General features: G+C 56.7%; 1 protein-coding gene across 2 annotated transcripts in view; it reads left to right on the plus strand.

The window, feature by feature from the left end:
• The window catches only part of GNAO1 (G protein subunit alpha o1), a 175,942-nt gene that overhangs the window by 130,428 nt on the left and 22,413 nt on the right, over positions 1 to 23,101 (plus strand). For both annotated transcript variants that reach the window (XM_008257311.5, XM_051847158.3), the window contains exon 4: positions 20,028 to 20,188. In XM_008257311.5, the coding sequence (XP_008255533.3) occupies positions 20,028 to 20,188 (161 nt within the window). The remainder of the gene's footprint in view (positions 1 to 20,027; positions 20,189 to 23,101) is intronic.

Here is a 23,101-nt window from a genome sequence, read left to right on the forward strand (position 1 = left end):
TCTGCCCTTGGAACCTCAGCCTGGTCCTCTAACCCTCAGCCCTCGCGTGGCACTTGGTACTGTTGATGTTATGCAGACTTCTGACACTGATCTCTGTGTGCACAGGTGCACACACACATGCACACACACACATGCCTGAAGTGTGTCACAATCCAGGGAGCACATTCATCCAGGCCCTGGGAGGAGAGCATGGCGTGGATACCACCACTTGCAGCTGAGGAAACTGAGTCACAGGGCTGAAACGACCTCCCAAATCTTTTAAGGCAAAATCCCGTCATTTTGGTGTCACTGCTGTCCACTTGCACTTGACTTTCCCTGCCCACCTGGCCCCTGAGCAGCCACAGAGGTCTCTGTCCCGTTCCTTCCCTCTAACCACCATATCCCCCGCTCAGCAGAAGTCTGTTCCCCACTCCATGGGACAGGAGGCAGGGTGGGGAGGTGGCGAAAAGACATGGGCTGACAGATGGGCTGAATTGTAGGAGGTGGTGGGAGAGGTGGCCTTGGTTTCTTGGCAGGCAGTAGGGAGCCAGGGAGGGTTTCCTTGTGGCCTGATTGAAGTCCTGTCTTCAGGTAGAGGCCAGGAAAGTGGCTTGGAGCCCTGCCATCATCCAGGCAGGGGGTGGCTTTGGAGGATGAGAGGAAGGGACAGAGTTCAGACCTTCCCAGGGGCAAATGACAGTGCTGGGAATCAGCCTGCTGCTGGGCTGGAGGAAGGGGAGAGAACAGGGCAGACCTTGGAGTCCCCAGCCTGTGTGATGAGAAGCACAGAACTGCCATTGGGAAGGGGCTGTGGTCCCCAAAGAGTGGTGTGGGTGTTCTTGAGGACATGCAAATGACTAGTGCCTCCTACGGACCAACATCTTTTTATTTTAATAGTTGTAGTATTTTCGTATATGTTGAAAAATCAGCACACATACCTCTGATTTTGTGATTATTATAGCTTAGTATAGCTGATTTTTTTTGAGTCAGTCTAACGTCATTTTAAAAAATATTAGGTCAACAGGAGCGGTGGTATGCTGACACAGCAGGAAACCGGAAGGGCAGGAAGGAATGCCAGGAGGGAGGGATCTAACTGGGACCGGAGAGAATTGAATCCAGGGAGCCAGTGACCAAGGGGTTGGGGCAGGGCTCGGTGGAGGCCATCGCTCACAGACGTCCTTTGTAGAAGAGTGGTCCGAGCTGGCCCAGGGAGAAGGCGGCTCGAGAAAGAAAGGGGAGACCTAGGGATCGTCAGCACCCCAACGTGGAGGGGAAGGCAGGGGTCTGAAAGGGAGATGGGGAGCTGGCAGCAAACTAAAGTGAGCCAGAGGAGAGGCCTCTGCCAGGGAGCAATGCCCCTGGGACCAGACGCCCAGCGTGAAGAGGAGGAGTGAGCTGCCCTGGAGAGGGCTCTGAGAGCACAGCAGGACAAAAGGAGGAGGCGGGGAGGATGATGGCTTCCTGGAAAGGTTTAGGATGCCCTGGCCAGCGCCCTGCCCCCACCTCTCCAGCAGGTCAAGTCTACCCTGGGGTGTAGGACAGTTTCCTCTAGAGGATTTTGCTGGAGTTCACTTGGTGACTGGGATGGGAGGGACCTCTGAGGCTTCCTGCACTTGGTTTCTGCGCTTCCTTGCGGACCCTCCATCCTGCAGGGCGGCAGCCGCCTCACTCCATCTGGGGAGCCTCAACCCCAGGGCTGCTGGGGATGGGCAGGCAACTTCCCTGCTCCTTCCCAGACGCCTTTTAGAGGATGGTGATACCCAAGAAACCAGCAGTCACCATGACAACAAAGTTCCTTAACAGCCAGAGCCCCTGGGTCCCCTTCATCTCCCTGTAAGCAATCTGGGGTGATCTCACAACAAAGATGAGGCTCCTGTTGGCTGCTGGGAAAGGGGAGGGGATAGGAGGGAATAGGGTTGGCCTCACAATTGCCAGCCCCCATGAGATGCCACACCCTTCTTAGGAGGCAGTATCATCAGTGAATGAATGCATCTTGACCTGACCTAAGACCTAGGAACCAAGGAAGGATGCAAGAATGGAAGGAAACGGGATGGAGCAAGGAGTCAGTGCCTCCTCCAGTCCCTCTGCTGCCCACCGTTGAGTACTGTACATTCACAGCCAATCAGAGTCGTTCTCAGGCCTAGTCCTGCTGCTGGGAGGAGCCAAGTCACCAAGTGGGAGGTGAAGTGGGCTGTGCAAAGGCCGGCAGCAGGGGGCGGGCTGGAGGATTGCCCCTGTGCATATCCTGCTCCTTAGTGCTTCAGACATCCTTTCACAGATACTGCCTTTTGCTTGAAATACATTTAGGTAGAAAAAAAGTCTAAAGAAAAAGATAAATTAGGGGCCGGCGCTGTGGCCCAGCGGGTTAACACCCTGGCCTGAAGTGCCGGCATCCTATATGGGCACTGGTTCAAGTTCCGGCTATTCCACTTCCAATCCAGCTCTCTGCTATGGCCTGGGAAAGCAGTAGAAGATGGTGCAAGTGCTTGGGCCCCTGCGCCCACGTGGGAGACCCGGAAGAAACTCCTGGCTCCTGGCTTCAGATTGGCACAGCTCCTGCCATTGCGGCCATCTCGGGAGTGAACCATCAGATGGATGACCTCTCTCTCTGTCTCTCTCTCTCTCTCTCTCTCTCTCTGCCTCTCCTTCTCTCTCTGAGTAACTCTGACTTTCAAATAAATAAATAAATCTTTTTTTGAAAAAAAGATAAATTAAACTATAGGTGTACTCAGGAAACAGCAAACAACCAACAGTCACTTATGGAGCACTTACCATGTTTGATGCCAAAACCTGTAGATGCAGTGAGAGATTTGGTGCAGTGGAAGAGCTGTGAGTGGCTGCAGCTTGGGAGACCGTATGGGGTGGGAATCTTCCCTGTCGTGGAGTAAAGGAGATGGCATGGTGCAGGTTCTTTGGAACTCCAGAAAACATGCCTCTCTGCCCTCTGCCACCTCACAATCTTTTTTTAAAGACTTATTTATTTATTTATTTGAAAGAGTTACACAGAGAGAGAAGGGGGGGCAGAGAGAGGGAGAGGTCTTCCACCCGCTGGTTCACTCCTCAAATGGCTACAATGGCCGGAGCTGCGCCAATCCAATGCCAGGAGCTAGGAGCCAGGAGCTTCTTCCGGGTCTCCCACATGGGTGCAGGGCCCAAGCACTTGGGCCATCTTCTACTGCTTTCCCAGGCCATAGCAGAGAGCTGGATTGGAAGTGGAGCAGCTGGGACTCAAACTGGCACCCACTGGGATGCCAGCACTGCAGGTGGCGGCTTTACCCGCTGCGCCACAGCGCCAGCCTCACCTCACAATCTTATTGAAAGGGCAGTCTGTGCTCCCTGAAGCAATAGAAGAGTGTTGCTAGTTGACAAGCCATAATCTAGGGCTAAACAGAGGCCAGATGTGACATAGGAAGCAGAAACCAGCAGAGGAATGGCATGGGCAGGATGTATCAGTAAGGCTACCACTAGCTGCTGTAACAAAAACGCCCAAAACGCTTCATGACCCTAATGCAGTAGGTTGTTTCTTGCTCACTTAATTGTCTGGGGCAGGAGTTCTTGGTGGGTGGGTGTCTGTTCTCTACATAGTGCCTCAAGGACCAGCTCCTTCCGTCTCGTGGCACCACCACCCCCTAGGACTTTGTCATCATCTGAATTCAGGGGACATATGTACTTACGTCTTAAGAGCCACGATGCACTTCACGTTCACATTCCATGGTCGTCAGCTCAGTGACATGGCAGTCTGTGGCCTGCAGAAGAGATCCCAGCCGACAGACTGTGTGAGGGCTGAAATTCAGGCTGCTTCCCCCTTGCTAAGCCAGGCAGCTCAGAGGAAGGAACTCCTGTTTACTAGCTCCAGCAGAGTAGCTACATAGGCTGGCTTCCGGTCCTGGGCACAGCCGGAGTAGGGGCTGGGGATCAGGGAGAGAGGTATGGCCGGAAAGTAAGAGAGGAACAAGGAGAAAGCAAAAGGTGCCCTGAAGGGGAGTGGAGCTGGAGCCAAGGTGGTACCTGGTGGCCTCCTTGGTAGCCCTGCAGTTTCAGGGAGTTAGTGCCAGCCTTGAGCCAAGGAGTGCACACACACACACACACACAGTAGGCAGTTGCATTGCTGGCCTCTCTTCTGCAGCAGAGGCAGAGTTGACACTTCCATCTCTGCCCACCCCTCCCCACCCAGTGTCGGTGTCAGGATGACGATGACATGGGGATGGGGGCCATGCTCCCAGAGGCTTTCTCAGCACCACAGTCCTCTGTACCTCGTGCTCCTCTCTTGTGGCCAGGCACTAGGAATCGAGGGAACTGGCATCCAGCCCAGGCTCTCCTGTGTCTTCCCCCTCCTGGCCCCACCCAGGGTGGCCCAAGGGGACCTCTCTGCCCGGCCCAGCTGCTACACAGCCACATGCACCACTCTCCCTCTGCTGTGTTGTGGTTGACGAGAGTATTTGTCTCTTGTTTTTTACACCTGTCGCCATCTCACCTGCCTCGAGTAAACACTGCCGTCATCAACAGGCCCATGCTGGCTCCCCAGGGTGGGTGCCAGCCAGGTCCTCTGGGAGCTCCGTGCCCTCAGCAGCAGGGCTGGGAGCAGGTGATAGCGGTAGGAGAGGAGCCCAAGTGCCAGCATTTCCCTGCCTGTTAGGAAACGGAGGGCTGGGGGGCTCCAGCACAGCAGTGCCCCCAGCTCGCTGGAGGTCTGAGACAACACCCTGTTCCTTTACCCGGGCCTGAAAGGGAGGTGATGAAACTCCAGAGGAGAAGCAGGCCACATGATCACTGTGGGGTCGGCTCTGGAACCAGGGAGCTGGAGGTCAAACCCAACTCTCCCACCTACTGGCTGAGTGACCTTAGGCAAGTCTGGTAACCCATCAGAGCTCTGGTTTCTCTGATTATGAAATGAGGGAAATTATAATAATCATGAACATCCAGTGAAAGAAAGCCCAAGATAAATGCTCACTGAATACTAGCTGCTGTTATCTCTTCAAGATCTTTCTTGACCACCAGACCTGTGTGTGTGTTGCCAGCTTCAAGACTCACAGTAGACCCTGAGAAAGCCCCAACTGAGCTTGCTGGCCCCCTGAGCTGCTTTGCCTAGTCTGCCCTGACTCCTGAACCCAGAGGTCCTTCCTTAATTCCAATCCAGATCCTTCCCACCACCACTAACCTTTGGTGGGAATGCAGAATTCTTGCTTCTCTGAGAAGTGCGGGCTGCAGCTTCAAGCCCCACCTCTCAGCCCCTGGATCCATCACACCTATGCAGGTGGAGGCCTCCCCAGCTGGCCCTGCCATCCCGGCTGCAGGCCACGAGCGACTCCAGTGGGCAGGACCACAACGTGCAGTGCTGTGGGCTCACCAGGCCAGGCTGTGACTCTCTCCTCCCTTTCAGCTCTTCCAAGGACCTCAAGGAGAAAGTCTCAGGGTGACACTAGTGCATTCTCAGTAGCTGAGCGTATCCCCAGTAACGAGAGAGGGGCCTCGGCCGAGAGCCTGCCACAGGCCACTGGATCCTGCGAGTGTAAAAATAGTGCTCTGTTTTCATTTTCGCCATTCTCATGAGTGTCTTCTATTTAAAATACCTTATACAAGTTTTTTCATTTACCATGAGGATATGACTTTTATAAAGCACAAAGATGTGTCTAAGAAAAATAGTAAGTATTAGTCAGCAGCTGATGCAGGACTTGGGCAGAAGTTGTGAAGGATTAGGGAATGACATCTGGGTTGGATAAGTGCTCTAGCAGTTTTCAGACTTGGCAGGTTACACTCCTGGAAGTCATCGAGGACCCCAGTAAACAATCTCTCTATGTAGGTTATATCTGTCCAATTTTATTGCATTAGAAATAAAAACCACAGAAAATGTAAAATGTGTATTCATTTAAAACATAACTATAATAAATTCATTACATATTAACATAAATAAATTTTTCTTAAAACTTGCTGTATTTTCCAAAAGAAGTGTGTCATTGTCTGACATTTTACGAATCTCTCAAATGTCTGGCCTAATAGAAGAAGATGGTTCACTTTTCCCTTGCGTTTCTGCGTTCAGTCTGCTGTGATGTGTTGTCTGGATTGAAGAAAAACTTGGCCCTGTGTAAACAGGCAACTGAAAAAGGAAAATGTACTGTACTGACATATCCAGACGGTTATTCTTTGAAACTCACCCATCGGGACCAGGATAGTCTCCTCAATAATATTGGCCATCTGGAATTTGAGACTTTATCCGTGACCCTGTCCTGAAACCCACGGCTCTTGACTGGGTCTCTTACCCATGCATGCTTTTGTAACACTGTTTTGGTCCTCTGGTCCTTCACATGTTCACACATGTGAGCATGTAGTATGGAAAACTTAGGCCTATTTATATCAACACTGGTTTTGTCAGAAAAGTCTTGGGGTACTGGGGAGTTTACGAGCTAATGGTGGTAAATGCAAGTCTTCCAAAATTCTGGTTCTTCCCTTGGAAGCTGGGATTCTGTCATTTTGGTGACATATCAGTTATTCTCCTTGAAATGATAGGTTCACATGGTTCATTTTTGAGAAAATGTCTGCCAGAGCCCCAAGTCTGAACCCCAAGTCTGTGTCCTTTCAAGTGAAAGTGCTGTCCTGTGGAGAACAGGGACAAGTTTGGCTGAGGACTTGGGCTTTAAAGAAAAAAAATGTCTATTTATTTGAAAGGCATAGTTATGGGGGTGGGGGTCTGAGGGGAAAGGGGATCTTCCATCTGCTGGTTCAGTTCCCAAATGGCGACAATAGCCAGGCTGGACCTGGTAGAAGCCAGGAGCTTCTTCCAGGTCTCCCAAGCACTTGGGCCATCTTCCCAGGCACACTCCCATCTTTGCAGGGAGCTGGATCAGAAGTGGAGCAGGGACTGCAAAGGGCAGGGACTGCAAAGGGCAGCCGAAAGGATGCCGGCATTGCAGGCAGCGGGGTGAGCTGCTGCACCACAGCACCAGGCCTGACTCAGTCTCACAAGAAGTGGCTTTCCTCAGCCAGCCACCGTCAGTTTGGAGTACCAGTGTTTTATGCGTACTTGCCTTGTGATCACACCAAATGAAAAGAAGTGTACTGAAGGGCAGAGTGTTTTTTTAGCTCCTAATTTTTGCTGTTGCCTCAAGGACATTGCTGAGTAAAGCTGGCATTTGTTTGACTGTGAATGCATGGTTGTGAGGAATACAATGGAAACTGGTTCAGTTGGTTGCATTGCGTCGCTTCCTGCTGGGGGGACTGTGGTGTAACCTGTTGCTTTTGCTCCATCAGTGCAAATGTTAATACTGTTGGAAAGACAAAGGACATTGTAGTATTGTCATGGAAACAGTTTAGCTCCCATGGGCTCCTCTGAAAGGGCCTCAGAGACCCCCAGAGTCTGCAGAGCACCCTGTGATACCCAAGGATCTGGCTAACCCCGTCCTGGTCCAGCTGCGGTCCTGAGTCCCAGAGTCCCCGAGCCTGGCAGAAGCAGCCCCAGTCTTCTGAGACCCTCGAAGCCAAGTGACACAGTCCTTTTCAGACAAAAAACCAGTGTCTGGATGCTGATGAGTGTTGCGGGGATGAAGAGACAGCAAGGGGGCCAGTGACAGGGACTGGGGAGACCACCTTCCGCCGAACCTGTCGTCTCGCGGACTCGCCTGTCCCCAGCCCCCACCATGCGTGTCGCGTTCCCGCATCCATGGTTCCTCTTCCATAATTCTGTTGCTAGCATCTCCCCGCCGAGGCAGCGCTAATTAAACTATTCACCGCCGTCACTTTGCATTCTGCAGAGATGAAGTTGGCCATTACCACTTTTCTTTCCTTCTGACTGTGCTCTGTGTGGGTAATTTCATGCTGCCCTTGTTCATTTCTGGGAAATTTAGCCCATCCAATTTTAGTCCTTTTTTCCCATCTTAGAACATTGAGCTCAGGAGAAAGGAGGCGGGGAGGGGCAGGGTGGAGGAGCACCATGGGTTTGGAAATTTCTGTCCCATTCACCTTAAGGCTTATTTGTGACTGCACAGCGCCTGCCTGCTGGCTCACTGTCCACAGAACCCCTTCTAGGAGAGACACCCAGGGTGTGACTGGCAGATCTGCACCCTCCAAGGGGGAAGGGGCGCCCAGAGGAAGGGAGGCTGTTTACAGGGGGTGGTGGCTGAGCTCGGACACATGGCACCCCCACTACACACCAGGTGGAAGACACCACTGTCCCTGAGGGCCAGGGATGGCCTAAGGTTGCTGACTCCCACCCTGTGTCCCCAACCCTGCTGGCATCATGTGGGGGCACCGCACTGCTCTCTGGCAGGCCTCTGGGCCCATGCCCACACCTCCTCACAGCCCCTCCAGGCCATTCTACATGGACGCTGCAGGATCGGAGCTGTGGACGGACAGTGCCCCTGTGTCCACGGAATGCAGCTGAGCATCCCTGGGAAGCGGAGGGAGAGCAGATGCCCATGGTACTCAGCACGATTGGTGTTTGCCCTGGCAGGCTCCTTGGGGGCGCGGGGGGGGGGGGTTCCAGGGAGGCGTCAGGCCACCTGGTGGGGGCAGCACACAACGCCCACTTAAGACCAGAGCATAGTGGACAGAATGTGTGGGAGCCCCTGGGCCACCTGCACATGGATCTAAGAGCTGTCCGTGATGTAATACCTAAGGCAGCTGGGCTTCCAAGCCTCAGGCCCCACTGACAGCTGCAAGGACGTTGGTGCCCTCCAAGATCTGCTGCTGTGTGACAAGACCCTCAACGTCGCCTTGCGTCTCTGCTCATCCCCCTTCAATTCCTTCCTCACCTTTTCGAGAGCTCCCAGCGAAGACCAGTGTCTGGACTGTGCCGTGGCTTCAGCTGACCCACGACTGCTGTGTCTCAGACGTAGCCCCTCTGGCCTCCCTCCCACGCACCCATTTGCCCTTGAGTCCCACATCTTGTTCTGTGGTGGCCTCCTGGGAGCAGCTGTCCCTGACTCCAGGCTGTGGTTGATGTATCTGATTTCTGCCCCCCACCCAGGGAAACAAGCTTAAGCAGCTTTGTAGAAATATTTGTGCTTTTTTTAAAAGATTTATTTATTATTTGAAAGTCAGAGTTACACAGAGAGAGGAGAGGCAGAGAGAGAGGGAGAGAGGTCTTCCATCCGCTGGTTCACTCCCCAGTTGGCTGCAACAGCCTGAGCTGTGCCGATCCAAAGCCAAGGGCCAGGAGCTTCCTCTGGGTCTCCCACATGGGTGCAGGGGCCCAAGGACCTGGGTGATCTTCTACTGCTCTCCCAGGCCACAGCAGAGTGCTGGATCGGAAGTGGAGCAGCCGGGACTTGAACCAGTTGCCTATATGAGATGCTGGCACTGCAGACAGCAGCTTTACCCCCTGTGCCACAGTGCCGGCCCCTGTAGAAATATTGTACAATACTTATTGTTATCTGCAGTCACCTGCCATACAGTGGGCCATCAGAGCTTCTTCCTCCTGTCTAACCATAACTGAGTACCTGTCAATAACCCTTTGTCCAGCCCTCTCCCCTGCTACTCTACCCGACCTGTGGTAACAGCCATTCTACTGCCCAACTTCTGGGAGTTGAATTTTTTTCAGATTGCTCATGTGGATGAGACCCTGCAGTATTTGACCTTCTGTGCTAGCTTACGTCCATCTATACTGTCACTGATGTCGGCGTTTCACCCTGTCTAGGGCTGCGTAGTGCTCCACTGTGTGTGTGCACATTGTCCGTTCGTCAGTGGGTGGACACTTAGACTGCTCCCGTTCTTGGCAGTTGTGTACAGTGCTGCAGTAAACAGGGGAGCACAGGTGTCTCTTCCACGGAGTAATTTCATTTCCCTTGGGCGTATACCTAGTAGTGGAATTGTTGGAGCATGTGGTAGTTCTATTTTTGAGGGTTTTTCTTTTCAGATTTTTTTTTCTTTGAGACAGGGAGTGGGGAGGGAGGGAAATAGATATTCCACACATGTATTTTCTCCCTAAATGCCTGCAACAGCCAGGGCCGGGCCAGGCCAAAGTCTGGAGCCGGGAATCCTGTGCGGGTGTCCCACATGGGTGGCAGGAACACAAGCACTTAAGCCATGATCTGCTGCCCTCCAGGTGCACCAGCAGGGAGCGGGACGGGGAGCAGAGGCAGGACTCGTCTCAGGCACTCCGGTAGGGGATGCCGAAGCCCCAGGCAGCGGCACAGCCTGCTGAGCCACAGCACCCGCCGCTGCTTTTTGTTTTCTGAGGAACTCCACGCTGTTTTCCACAATGGCTGCACTGATTTTTGTCGCACCTGCGGTGTGCAATGACTCCCTCGCCTCTGTATCCTAGCCAACACTTAGCCCTGGCTCCTTCTGCTTACCCTGGCTCAGGGCTGGTGGTGGGAGACCACACCAACCGCACGGACCGACAGGGGGTCTCTAAGTGAAAACTTCGAGGTGTCAGGGACAGGGCCTCCAAGAACTCAGGCCACGGCACTCTCCTCACCCCAGTTCTTGAGACCGCGTCATAAGCCGACTTCTCCAGGAAGGAACTCTTCCAGGCAGTTGGAAGATCCAGGGACCCGGAGGCTGAAAAAGATGTGACCCTTAAGAAAGTTAGGATGGAAAACCAACACAGGGGCCGGGAAGGCTCTCGGAGGGCAAGGAACCCTGGAAGTTTGCATTCGTTTGCCTTCTGAATCCAGCTGGAGACCTCAGCAAATCCTTCTTCAACAAGGCCACAGACCCCTAAAAAGATAGCAGGTTCTTTGGCCATGGTGTGGCGGAGGCACCAGCTGGTAGACTGCGGAGACTCAGACAGTGTGCTCCCTTCATGCGAAGCAGGAAAGTGCGTAAGGCCCAGACCCCAGCTGACGTCTGCCACATGAGAGGCGCGCGGTGGAAGGATGAGCAGGTGGGGGGAGGGGTGAGAAAGTGGGAGCAGGAGTGGGCAGCGGATGAAGAGTAATGCAGGGCCAGGTGCTCTGGGAGAGGCTGGGAATGTCAGCCTGCGAATGGGGGAACAGGGGTGGCTGGTGGGCAGAGGAGGTCCTGCAGTGGTGGTGGCACCAGGGCGGAGGGGTAGCTGTCCCAGCTCTGTGGGACAGGGATGTGTCAACGCTGGCTACAGAAGGGGTGGGTGGATTTGCAAGGAGGGAGTAGGCAGCTCATCATTCCAACTGGAGAAGGCAGGCTGATTAGAAATAGCAGCGAATCCACAGTTCAACTGTAGAAGCTTCCCAGGGAGCCAGGAATATCCTCCTCCCTAAGGCAAACGGTAGGCCCACAAGGTGCTATAGGCCAAGACCCTGTGATTGACAGCAGGCTGGGGGTACAGGCCTTGCCCAGTCCAGGAGAGGGCCCCAAGCATGCCTGGCCCCAAGCCACTAAGCATCCATAGCGCTTCTATTATCGCCACAGCCAAAGACATGTCACAGATGTCTACAGTGCCACCTGGGGTGGTGTTTAGTGCCACTTCCATGCTGAAAGTCACATGTAGGGCGCCATCTGCTGGCCAGGGCCAGGGAAGCATCTGCCAAGATACAAGGAAGTGGACTCCTTTTCCCACCACTGCCCCCACTCTTCAGAGTTCAGCTGCAGGGAGGAAGGGAGGCAGGCCCCTCTTGAGCGTGCTGGAGCTCGTGACTTATTTCCTTAGAGGTGCAGGTCTCCGCAGGATGTGCCTGGCAGTGAGTACCAAGATGCACCCACTGTTGGAACTGCAGTGCCCAGACTGGGCCTCCAGCAGGAGGCTATCTTGCCGTTCCCCTTGGGGGGCTTCCAGGAGTTGGATGGCAGCCCAAGAAAGGCAGCGATGCGCAGTGGGCCTGGTCCAGCCCGGCCTGGTCTCTGGCTCAGCGTACGACACTTCCATCGGCCTGTGCACTCCTGCCCCCTAGTGGATGCAAGGACAACTACAGCACACGAGGCAGGGTGGGGCCAATGAGGCTTTTCTCCCTACACCTGGAGAACTGGTGCGTGTACGTGTGCGTGTGCGTGTGTGTGTGTGTACCCGCTCACCCTTCACTTGGCCCAGAAGATTCGAGATGGAGGCAAACTCTGAAAGATGCAGAGCAGCTCCTCGGGGGATATTATTATAATTACTGTGATTATTGTTATCAAGACTATCGAGCTTGCCTGGGAAGTCTGCACAAAGCAGGCTGACTCTCTGTCAGCTGTTGTTTGCATCCGAGGCACTTCATCTCTGCTATCGTCGCCTGCATCTGCAGGGCTCGTCCGTGATGCAGAGCCGTGTCACCGCCCCACCGCCCCCCAGCCCGTGTCATCGGCACAGACAGCCCCGTGCTGGGGAACTCAGGAGAGCACGGAGGCTCAGGAAGGTCAGGTGCCCTAGCCAGGGCCCACGGCTGCAAAGGCACAGATCCAGGACTTGAACCTGGGACCCCCGAAGGGGAATCCCTGTTCGTTTCCCTGCCACGCCTTTGCATCTCATCTCCTGCGAGAGAAAGTCCGGGTGTCTTGTGATAGTGGCACTCCAGGCCTTTGTTGCCCTGGTGTCTACTGAGAAGTAGAGGAGAAGGCCCAAGTGTTAAATGTGCAGACCCTCCCGTCCGCACACGGTAGATGCACCTGGGCACTCCCGGCTCCCAGCTGTGTCTGGCACAACCGTGCAGAACACATGGTGCCCTTTTCTGCTGGCTCAGGTGAACAGATGCCAACTTCTCCTGTGGCACAGCATAGACAGGTGTCAGCTCCTTGCCTGAGACGCCAGGCAGGTGGCACCACAGTGGGCCATGGGAGCCTACACACGTCTTCCCAGCACAGGGGCCAGTGCCAGGGACAGGCCCGTTTCCCGGTGAGCGTGTTCTGGGTGCCAACGGGCTGTCCCATCGATGGTCGCCTGGCCCTATGCTGCTTTCCACACATTCGCAGCATGTGTTTGTGGCAGGAAGCCTCTGGGCTGCCAGCTCAGAGCATCCCTGGGCCACCCTGTGCCTCACTTCTGGGGGGCATCTTGCGCCAGCACTGGAGGTGGCCCCTGAGTCCGGCCTCCACATGGCTCCTCCTCTGCCTGCCCAGCCCTCCTCCTGCTGCTTGAGGAGTCCGGGGTCCCCACAGTGCCTGACCCCAGTTCAAGGCACTTTGAGGCCCTTTGTGTGTCACCGTTATGATAAGCTCTCTTAACCAGAAAAGCTATATTGGTTATGGAAAAAAAAAAAGGTAATACTGGTTGTTTTCCCATCATTGATGCCGTAAGATCCTTAGGCAACCATGAGAAGGTACAACCTCTCCCAGCCTCCTGGTCCTAAACCCAGAAGCACAGCATCTTGCCTGCTGTTAACATTGACAAATACAGGGTCCCGCCACCCCCCTTGCCCCTGGTCGTCCTGAGGGCAGCTCACAGGGGTGGGGGCGGGGTACACCCCCTCACTGGCTACGCCCCAGCATAGCCCACCTTGGGGTGCTCACACTGTTCTCAGTGTTCCAGTAGCTCATGACCGCCCTGTGAGGAAAGTGGACAGTGATTTTGCAGGTGAGGCGCTGGGCCTTGGAAAGGTTAAGGCGCTTGCTCCAGCTGGGACACTAGACTGGAGGCCAGGCCCAAAGCCCCCAGAAGGCTGCGGGAGCAGGACTGGGAAGCCCAAGGAGGGAAGGACCAAAGAAAGTGGGAGAAGGCTCCTCAGAGGCTGTGGGGTGGCATGAGCACAGGGGCACTCCCAGCAGACAGAGGACGGCAGGCGTATCTGGGCACTCACCAAGCAGCGCATCCCACCCAGGCCTGGACGTCAGGGCATACGGCCGTGCTCTCGGCACACACAGGAGACACCCCCCCTTCCTCTGGGCAGGTGCACTCAGGCCAGCAGGGGGCAGCAGTGACACAGGGGGCCACAGGAAGGCCTGTGTACTGCTCACAAGACTGTCTCCTGAATCCCACCCAACCACCTCATTGCCGACACATGGCCAGAGCCCAGGACGCGTGCCACGCCAGTCCTGTGGGAGCGAGAGGGCACCTCATACACAGGAAACTCAAGTCCAGCACATGGGCGTTTGCCCAGGACGTGTCTGGGGGGCGGGGACCCCGGCACCAGAATGACCATGAGAGGTGCAGCAGGGGGCGGGGTCTTCCCAGCGAGTGGAGTCATCGCCAGCCTTAGCAAAGCAGAAGGCAAAACAGGGCTGTTGGAGGTGCAAATGCCAAACAAACGGCATACCCTTGACTGGACCTCAGAAGTCACCGACTTGGCTGACTCAGGTAACTAGAAAGCCCCAGCAGCGTCAGGCTGCAGGCACAGCTGCATCCGGGCATTGATGCGCTCCCTCCCTCAGCTCGGCCCTCTCAGCGCCGGCTGCACGCTCAGGCGGTCCCTCCCTCCCTCGGAGAGTCTCTCTTTGCTGACAGTTCCTGCAGGTGTCCAGGTGCGGGCAGTTATTCATCTAATCCGACAAACGTGGGATCTTTGCCCGCTCCAAACTGTTCAGAGGCCAGCAGGTGGATCGGCCAGGCCTGGAGCGTGCATCCACACCTGGGATCAGGGAACTCAGGCCGCCCCAGCCGAGCTGCTTGGGGAAGTTTGGGTTGGAGTCGGGTGCTTCCCTTCCGAGAGGCTCAGGCTTCAGGGGGATGGAGAACCAGTGCCTGGCAGAAAGGGTGTCGGCAGGGGCGAGTCCTGGGCGCCGCCTCGAGGCTGCTCCCTGCCCGCCCCCTGCAGCACTGCCTGGTGGAGAGCACACAGTGCTGCCCGAGAGGGCACGGGTGCAGCTCCCATGGGTCACATCTGGAGTCTGTCCATTAGGGCTGCTCCAACGAACTACCACAGCCTGGGGGGCTTAGAAACAACACGACCCCCCCTCATTCTGGAGGTTGGGAAGTTCAAGGCCAAGGTGTGGGCATGCTTGGGTCTGGGGAGGGGCAGCGCCCTGGGGCCTCCGGTGGGGGCAGCAGCAGGGCTCCCTCTGGTGCCTCTCCTGAGGGCACACATCCCACCCGCGGGGGCTCCACCCTGTGACCTGCCCGCCTCCTCACTGGGGTTAGGGTCGCAAGGTATGAATTCCTGGGGGACACACTCAGACCCCAGCACCCGGCGAGTCTGCCCTGGCCGCACTCCTGTCTTTAGTCATAGCTCAGATGCCTGGACAGCAGGTGTGCTCTGCCTCAGGGGGAGTGGCGGTGCACAGGGGCTGTAGCAGGGAGGATGCTGGGAAACACCCCCTGCTATTGGCCCAGGAGGCGCTCGGGATGGGAAGGCCGAGCTCAGCAGGAGCCCTGGCCCCGAGGCATGCAGATAGGGGGGGGGGGACGAAGGCCTCCTCTGGTTCTGTCCATTGCTTGTTAGGCTGGGCACTAAAGCCCCCCTTCCCTTCCAAGCCTCCCTCCCCCTTGCTCAAGGGGATGGGCTGAGCGCCAGGGAGGCCTCAGTGCTGGCCTTGGGTGACCAGGCCTTGTCTGAGACACAAGCCCAGGGCTGTGGCTCGGGATGCCGGGGAGAAGGTGGACTTTGAGTCCAGGCCCTCCTGTTGACTAGCTGTGTGATCCTGAGCGAGTCACCCACGCACACAGGGTGCCCACCCCAGTAGGGCGGCTGCGATGTTGAAGTGAGATGCCAGCTTTGTCCAGACCGACAAGATAAGAAGAGGCAGTGGACAGATGGGGGCGGCGGAGTGAGAAAGTGGGGCGTGCCTGGCCTCACAGTGCAGGAGATCTGTTTGCCCTGGCCATGCACAAAGCACTGCAAGGCCCGAGGTGCCATGTGAGGTCGGGACACAGTCCCTGCCCTGAGGACAGGTGCAAGCAGCAGCAGCTGGGACAGGAATGGGTGCGCCCTGTGGAGCAGGCTTGGCCTGGGGCCAGGGGAGGGCTTCTATGAGAAGGGGACGCTGAGAGGGAGGTGGGCTGGGGCTGCCCCGGCTCGTTTGGGGAGCGGAAGAAGGACCGGAGCCCTGAGAGGGTTTTAGGACACAGAAAGAGGCAGGGACTTGGTAAGGCCTCAGTGAGGAGTTTGCGAGTTAGGAATGATGGGAACCTATCGGAAGAATTTAAACAGGAGTATTACTGTACCCATGAGGGTTAGGTTTGACAGTGAACCAGAGACCCTGAAAATAGCAGCTTTGAGAAGATAGAATTTTTTTTTTTTTTGACAGGCAGAGTGGACAGTGAGAGAGAGAGACAGAGAGAAAGGTCTTCCTTTGCCGTTGGTTCACCCTCCAATGGCCGCTGTGGCCAGCGCGCTGCAGCCGGCGTACCGCGCTGATCTGATGGCAGGAGCCAGGTGCTTCTCCTGGTCTCCCATGGGGTGCAGGGCCCAAGCACTTGGACCATCCTCCACTGCACTCCCTGGCCACAGCAGAGAGCTGAAGATAGAAATTTAAGTGGACAAAAGAAAAACCGTTAAAATAATGCCGGTCTGACTCCAGATAGTGCCGCACCTCCTCCAGCCAGGCTGGTTGGAGATCCTTGTCCCACTCTCCCTAGGATCGGACCTTGTCTTCATGATGCAAGTCGGCTGGAGAGCTCCAGCCATCACACCCAAGTTCTGGGCGTTAGGAGGAGGAAGTGAGAGAAATAGGGTGCCCCTTCCCTTTAAAACCCGTCGCTACCTGTCAGCGTACATCTCATTGTACAGAACCAGTCCCAAGGACGCCCCGCTGCAAAACGGGAAATGTAGTCTGTGGCCATCAGTGTGTTTCCTTCTTGGGCTTCTTGTCCAGAAGGAGAAGGGGAGAGTTGATGTTAGGAGGAAACCAACAGCCTCTGGCCTGGCGGGAAACAGAAGAGAGGCAGGACGGAGGCACCGCACCCCGGGCCTGTGAGGCTTCAAGGCAGATCGGTCCGGCAAGGCTCCAGGCCTATGGGTTCCAGAAGCTGGGCCCATAGCGGTGCCGCCAGATGAGGAGCAAAACAGGAAGCAGAAGGGTGCTGCTGCACAGGACCACGCCCCGGCCCCTGCACAGCGCAGTGAGGCAGGGAGGCGGGCTCTGGCCCACGGGCTGGGCGGCAGAGTCCAGGAATCATCAAATGCAGCCCCCCCCCCGCCCCCCACCGTGGAGCGCATCCATTCCAGTCGCCCCTCAAGGAGCGAGCCCAGGAGCAGAAAGCACAGAGTTGAAGAGAGAACCACACTGCCCCCCTAGCACCATGGCTCTGGGGTGCCCGGCAGGGGGTGTTTCTCCTCTGGCACTTGGATGCTGCCGCCTTCTAACTGGGCTGCCCGAGACCCTGACAGTGGGGCCCCAGGAGGAAGCTTGGAAGACTTGGCCGAGTCTCTGGCCTGGGACAGCACCAGACTGCCCGAGGTCAGCCATGCACCGGGGGGCAGGGTGGGGGCAGTGCCCTGACTCACAGGCCTCGTTCTGTTCCTAGCCCCAGGTGCAGGCCCCACCCCTGCTCTCCAGCCCACGCCTCCCTGAGTCACCACTGCCTGCCTGAGGCACCCAGAGCCCAGGCCCCACGGCCACCTTTCAGGTCACCACTGCCAGGGCAGGCCAGCAGCCCAGCGCTGACCCTGGGGAGCCAGGCTGTCTCGGTGGGCAGCCCCGCATTGTCAGCTGGGGGTGACTTGGGAACCCAAGGGCTGGGCGTTCAGGACGCTGTCCCCAGGGAACCGGATTTGAGTGAGCAGGGTTGGCGTGTCTGGCCAGCCTCCAGGCCAGGGGCAACTTCCTTCCCTGGGCAGGCAGGGGGCACCACTGCCACAACCCTCCCACTGACCCTGTGCCATGGACAGACCCTCCACCTGAGTGGCTGTGCGGCCAGCAGGCCTAGAGGGCTTTGCCCCACCCCTTCGATACAGAAACCTGCTGACCACACGCCTGCTGACTTCCCTCCCTTTGTGTCTCTCCCGCCCTCAAAAAAGGCCTGTGGGTTTTCAGTACCTCCCACTCGTGTCCTGGGCCGTGTAGTCTGCCTCTCCTCGGCCTTCATCAGCGGGCTCGCAGTGGACCAATCGTCCAGTGATAACCACTGCACCCAGCCCGAGGACAACACCTCCACCCCAGAGGGCCTGCCGCCCCACTCCCAGCTCCTCCATCAGGTGTCATTGCCATCAGAGGTGTGGGCCTTGACTGCTCTCAGCACGCGTAGCTCTGCCCCCAGCAGCGGCCGTGGAGACAGAAGGCTCTGAGTCTTGAGTGCCAGCTCTGCCAGTCGCACCGTGGCCTTAGCCGAGTGCCTTCCTCTCTGGAGCTCCGAGGCTCCCCACCTATCAAATGGGGATTACGTACTTAGAGTGCTTGGCACTGCTGCGGCAATGCTAACAGGCCTCCCCGAACTGAGTCACTGATTCAGCTGAGGATCAAAGACCCAGGGTGGGTTCACCTCTGTGCCATGCACCCCAGCTCCTCTTTCTGGGGTGAATGGGGAAGGCTGGGCAGGTTCACAATGATGATATAGGCCCCGAGTACACGGAGACCCCAGGGCTGCCTTAGGGACAAGCTGCTGCCCCCACACCATTCCATGGGCCACGGCAAGGCCTGTGACTATCCTCAGAGTCAAGGAGATGGGAACACCCTCTGCCTCTAGGGAGTGCACCTGCAGAGATTCAGAGAGGGCTGAAGAAACATGCCCATTGCTGCAGCTGCCAGCTCCCTAGTGAGGAAGCGGAATGTGGGGCTGGCGCTGTGGCACAGCCAGGAAGGCTACCACCTGTGAGGCCGGCGTCCCGTGTGGGATGCTCCACTTCCCATCCAGCTCCCTGCTAATGGCCTGGGAAAAGCAGTCGAAGATGGCCCAAGAGCTTGGGCTCCTTGCCACCCACGTGGGAGACCTGGAAGAAGGTCCTGGCTGTTGTGGCCATCTGGGGAGTGAACCAGTAGATGGACGATATCTCTCTCTGTCTCTCCCTCCCTCCCTCCCCCTCTCTCTTTAACTCTTTCAAATTTAAAAAAAAGGAAGCAGAATGTGCCCAGAAGCCCTTTTTGAACTGTGAAGTGCCGTGTGTGTGTGCAAGTGCCAGAGAAGGCAGCTTTGTGACTTCCCCCAGAGCCTTGTAAGTCTCCAGCAGGTTTACTTACAGCCGCTGAAAACATGAGGGGAAGGGAGAAGAAGCCCGTGGATTATGCAGCCCCTTTCCTGCAGGCCCAGTGCTGTCCTTGCCTGCACAGTGCACCTAAAGCAGTTCTGCTACAGCCCCTCCCAGAGGGTGGGCCACAGGTCACAGAGGAGTCAGTAGGAATTCATTCATATTATTATGTACACACACACACATACACACTCACACACACGTGTGGTATGGCTTTGGTGCAAAGTGCATCCTGGTACCTTGTAGAGCTCTATTATTATTATTTTAAAAGGCAGAGTAACAGAGGCACAGAGAAGGAGAAAGATCTTCCATCCACTGACTCACTCCTTAAATGCCCACAACAGCCAGAGCTGAGCTAGGGTGGAGTCAGGAACCAGGAACTCAGTCTGGGTCTCCCACATAAGCGGTAGGGGTCCAAATACTTAAGTCATCGTAGCCCTCCTCCCAGGGTGCACATTAGCAGGAAGCTGGCGGGGAAGCACAGGCAGGACCCCAACCCCCGGCACTCCCATGAGAAATGCAACTGTCTCAGCTTAACCTGCTGCATTGAAGCTGCACCAGACACCAGCCCCTTGAGGTTTGAAGGTGACCTGAGGGCTTTTCACCAGGTGTGCTGGCTTGACCGCTGAGCCCTCTGCCCCGCCCACCCTGAGGTCCCGGGCTACTGTGACCCTCAGTTAACTTTAGCTCTCAAATAACCAGAAACCTCCTCTTTCCCCCAGTGTAGCCCAGTTCTGGGGCTTTCGCGCCACCTTGGGTAAGAAGTGTAGGAAATTGTAACTCTAGCCAAGGATATTGATTTTTAATTTTTCCCCCAAGCAAAAGTAGCGTGCAGAGACCCAGTTACGAGAGTAGGCGAGAGCTGAGCGATGGTGGTTGAGAGGGTGGAGACACAAGCCCGTCGGCCTCCCTTTCCGCTCACGCACACCCTCGGACTCCAAGGGCAGTGGTCTGGGCCCCCTGCGCCAGGGCTTCCACACGGAGGAGGCTCCACAAGGCCCTCGGAGACCAGAGCTCCCGCCTCTCCTGGGTAGCCTGCTGCTGTGCTGGTGGGGGCCTTGTCATAAACCCAGCCCCCACCCCGTCCCAGCCAGGTGGGGCCCTTGGCTGGCCAGGGGTTTCCTGTCACCGCCAAGGCCTCCAAACCATCTCCGTGTCCCCTCCCAGGCCGACGCCAAGATGGTGTGTGACGTGGTGAGCCGGATGGAAGACACCGAGCCCTTCTCTGCAGAACTGCTGTCCGCCATGATGCGACTCTGGGGTGACTCAGGGATCCAGGAGTGCTTCAACCGGTCTCGGGAGTATCAGCTCAATGACTCTGCCAAATAGTGAGTGTCCCGGCCAGGGACTGCCAGGGCAGGGTGGGGTGCGAGGGGCCAGGGGCTGCCCAGGCGGGGAGGGGTGCGTGGGGCCGAGGTCACAGCATAGTGAGTGTCCTGGGCCAGGGGCTGCCCGGGCCGGGTGGGGTGCGAGGGGCCGGGGTCACAGCACAGTGAGTGTCCTGGGCCAGGGGCTGCCCGGGCCGGGTGGGGTGCGAGGGGCCGGGGTCACAACATAGTGAGTGTCCCGGGCCAGGGGCTGCCCAGGCAGGGAGGGGTGCGACGGGCCGAGGTCAGAGCATAGTGAGTGTCCCAGGCCAGGGGCTGCCCAGGCGGGGAGGGGTGCAAGGGGCAGAGGTCACAGCACAGTGAGTGTCCCGGGCCAGCGGCTGCCCAGGCGGGGAGGGGTGCGTGGGGCTGAGGTCAGAGCTGAGGCAGAACCTGCTGTGAGGGATTCTTCCACTGGTGCTGGTGGCAGGAGGCATGAGAGGGGCCTCTCTTCTGCCCCCAGGACAAGGAAGAGGCCAGGGAAAGCGGGGACAGGGACACGTAGACCTGAGAGTGCCTGGCAGCCCTGGAGGAAGGTTCTCGGTGCCGCAGCTTTGGTTTGGTTGGTTGGTTTTCTTTCCTCAAGAGCCCCTGACTCCAGAAGCACAGGGCAAGAGAGCCATGTGGGCAGAAAATTCCTTAAATGCTGCCATTCTGTATTTTAGAGATAATGGTAAACTTTCCATTTCTCTATGTTTAAAATGTAAAATGATGAAGAGTAGAGAAGTGGGAAAAGCCAGGGTGGTCAGAAAGGGGGCCAGCAGAGAATGTGCTGCAGGCCTCCACAAGGGACCGTGGGGTCACCTGTGTGCCCCTGACCGTTTGTCCCTTAGCATCTTCAATGGTGCCCTCACTGGACACCTGCCCTTGGCTCCCAGGCCGAGGCTGTGAAGCCCTGGGAAGGTGGGCGTGGGCCGGGGGCATCTTCTGCTCTGAAGATCAGGGCCTATACCTGGGCTTTCCAGAAACACATCCCGCTTGGACAGTGTGGTCCCCAGGGGCCCCGGCCTAACCCACTCCGAGGACAGACACAGTCTCCCCAGCCCCACCCATGTCTCTCTCAGCCCAGGGGACACTCAGCAATGGCAGGGGACACTTTTAAATGCCACGACTAGGCTAGTGCCCCCGGCAGGCAGTGGCTAAAGGCCAGGGATGCTGCTCAGCACCGTACAGTACCCAGGACAAACCTCACAGCAAAGTATTATCCAGGCCAAAACACCAGCCGCATGGGGATCAGGAGACCCTGATCCGCACAGTGCCAGCGTGGCAGAGCCCAGGGCCAGCGAGACAGACTTGCTGATGGACACGCGCCTGCTTCCAGTGGCCACGATGGCAGCCAACAAACCTGGACTTGAAGCAGGCCAAGAGCTTCCTATTCTGCACACCTGGTTGTCCACAAGGCAGAGGCCTAAGTGGGTCCTGGGAGCCTCAGCTGGTGGCCACCCAGGGTCCCAGGTACTGAGGAGCCCCAGGGACGCCCTGGGAGCAGGAGAGAGCCCAGAGCCTTCCTGCCCACGGCCCCCTGCACGCTTCCTTCACAAGCCCAAGCCAGGCTGAGAGGATGATCTCTGGCTGGCTCTCTGAAGGGGACCCCCGGAGGACAGCAGGGCTGGCAGCTCCTTCCCTCCTACTGCCAGGCCCAAGTCCCAGACCTCCTCCCCAGCTGCCAGCGGGAGCCTCCAGGTCTCCCAGGGGCAGCTGGCCTGAGTTTGTCTCCCGGTGATTCATCAAATGGTGTTCTCCACTTACATTTTGACCTATTTCATTAATCATCAAATGAATCCATTGCAAAAAATTTTTTTAAACAATAGCGAGGTGTATAAAATGAAAAGTGGTCTCCTGCCCCTCTAGGTCTCGTCCCTCCACCGCAGAGCGGTTTCCACTGCCGCGTCCCAGTGGTGTCCAGACAGAGTGGGCCTCCAGCTGTGCAGTGTTTCCCGACTCCCACCGTGAAGCCGGGGGGTCAGCTCCCCTCCCTCCCACCCCTCTCCACTACTACCTCCAGTTCTTTGCTGGTTGCAGGATTATTTTTAGTCCTGCTGGTCACCATTATAACTTTCAGTAAGGCTCTTGAGTCGGTATTTGTCAACTCTGTCCCCACTAAGCTGAGGAAATTCACCCGCCTTCCCTCTCGGCTCAGCATCCTGCCAAGTGCTGCCCTGCCAAGGTTTCACAGTTCTCTCCTGCCTTCCACGGTTTGGTCGTCCATGTTCCACCTCCAGGAGAGAGGTCCATGGCAGGGAAGACAGGGGTACCCGACAGTCAGAGTCAGGAGTATCTTTTTTTTTTTTTTAAGATTTATTGATTTATTTGAAATGTTCAATGAGAGAGTGAAAAAGAATGCCAGAGAGGGAGCAGTACCTTCCACCCAACGCTTCATGCCCCAGTTGGCCACAACAGCCAGGGCTGGGCTGAGCTGAAGCCAGGAGCCTGGAACTCCATGTGAGTGGCAGGGGCCTAAGCACTTGGGCCATTGTCCGCTGTTTTCCCAGGTACGTCAGCAGGGATCTGTGGAGTAGCAGGGACCCAAACTGCCACTCCCATGTGGGATGCTGGCAGCCCAGCCCACTGCCCCACAGTGCCAGCCCTGTCAAAAATATCTTAAATGCGGTCTGGTCCAGGGCTGCATTGTGGTAACTATTTTTAGCAGTTTAGCCTCATCTCGGACCCAGTACATAAAACAGGTAAAAACGGATGTGTATGGGTTGGGGTAGAAAGGAGGCAGGCCCGGCAGCGCAGTCACACTGCACACTTACAGGGGGCGCTGTGTGCATCCTACAGCCCCCCAGTCACCATGGCTGCAGCCCTGTCCTTTACAGGTGAGGACCCAGGACTCAGAGGGAAAAGGGACAATGCCTGGCGTGGCCAGGCTCT

This window comes from Oryctolagus cuniculus, chromosome 18, assembly GCF_051225735.1.
Source record: "Oryctolagus cuniculus isolate XC-2025 breed Fujian yellow rabbit chromosome 18, ASM5122573v1, whole genome shotgun sequence".
NCBI lineage: Eukaryota > Metazoa > Chordata > Mammalia > Lagomorpha > Leporidae > Oryctolagus > Oryctolagus cuniculus.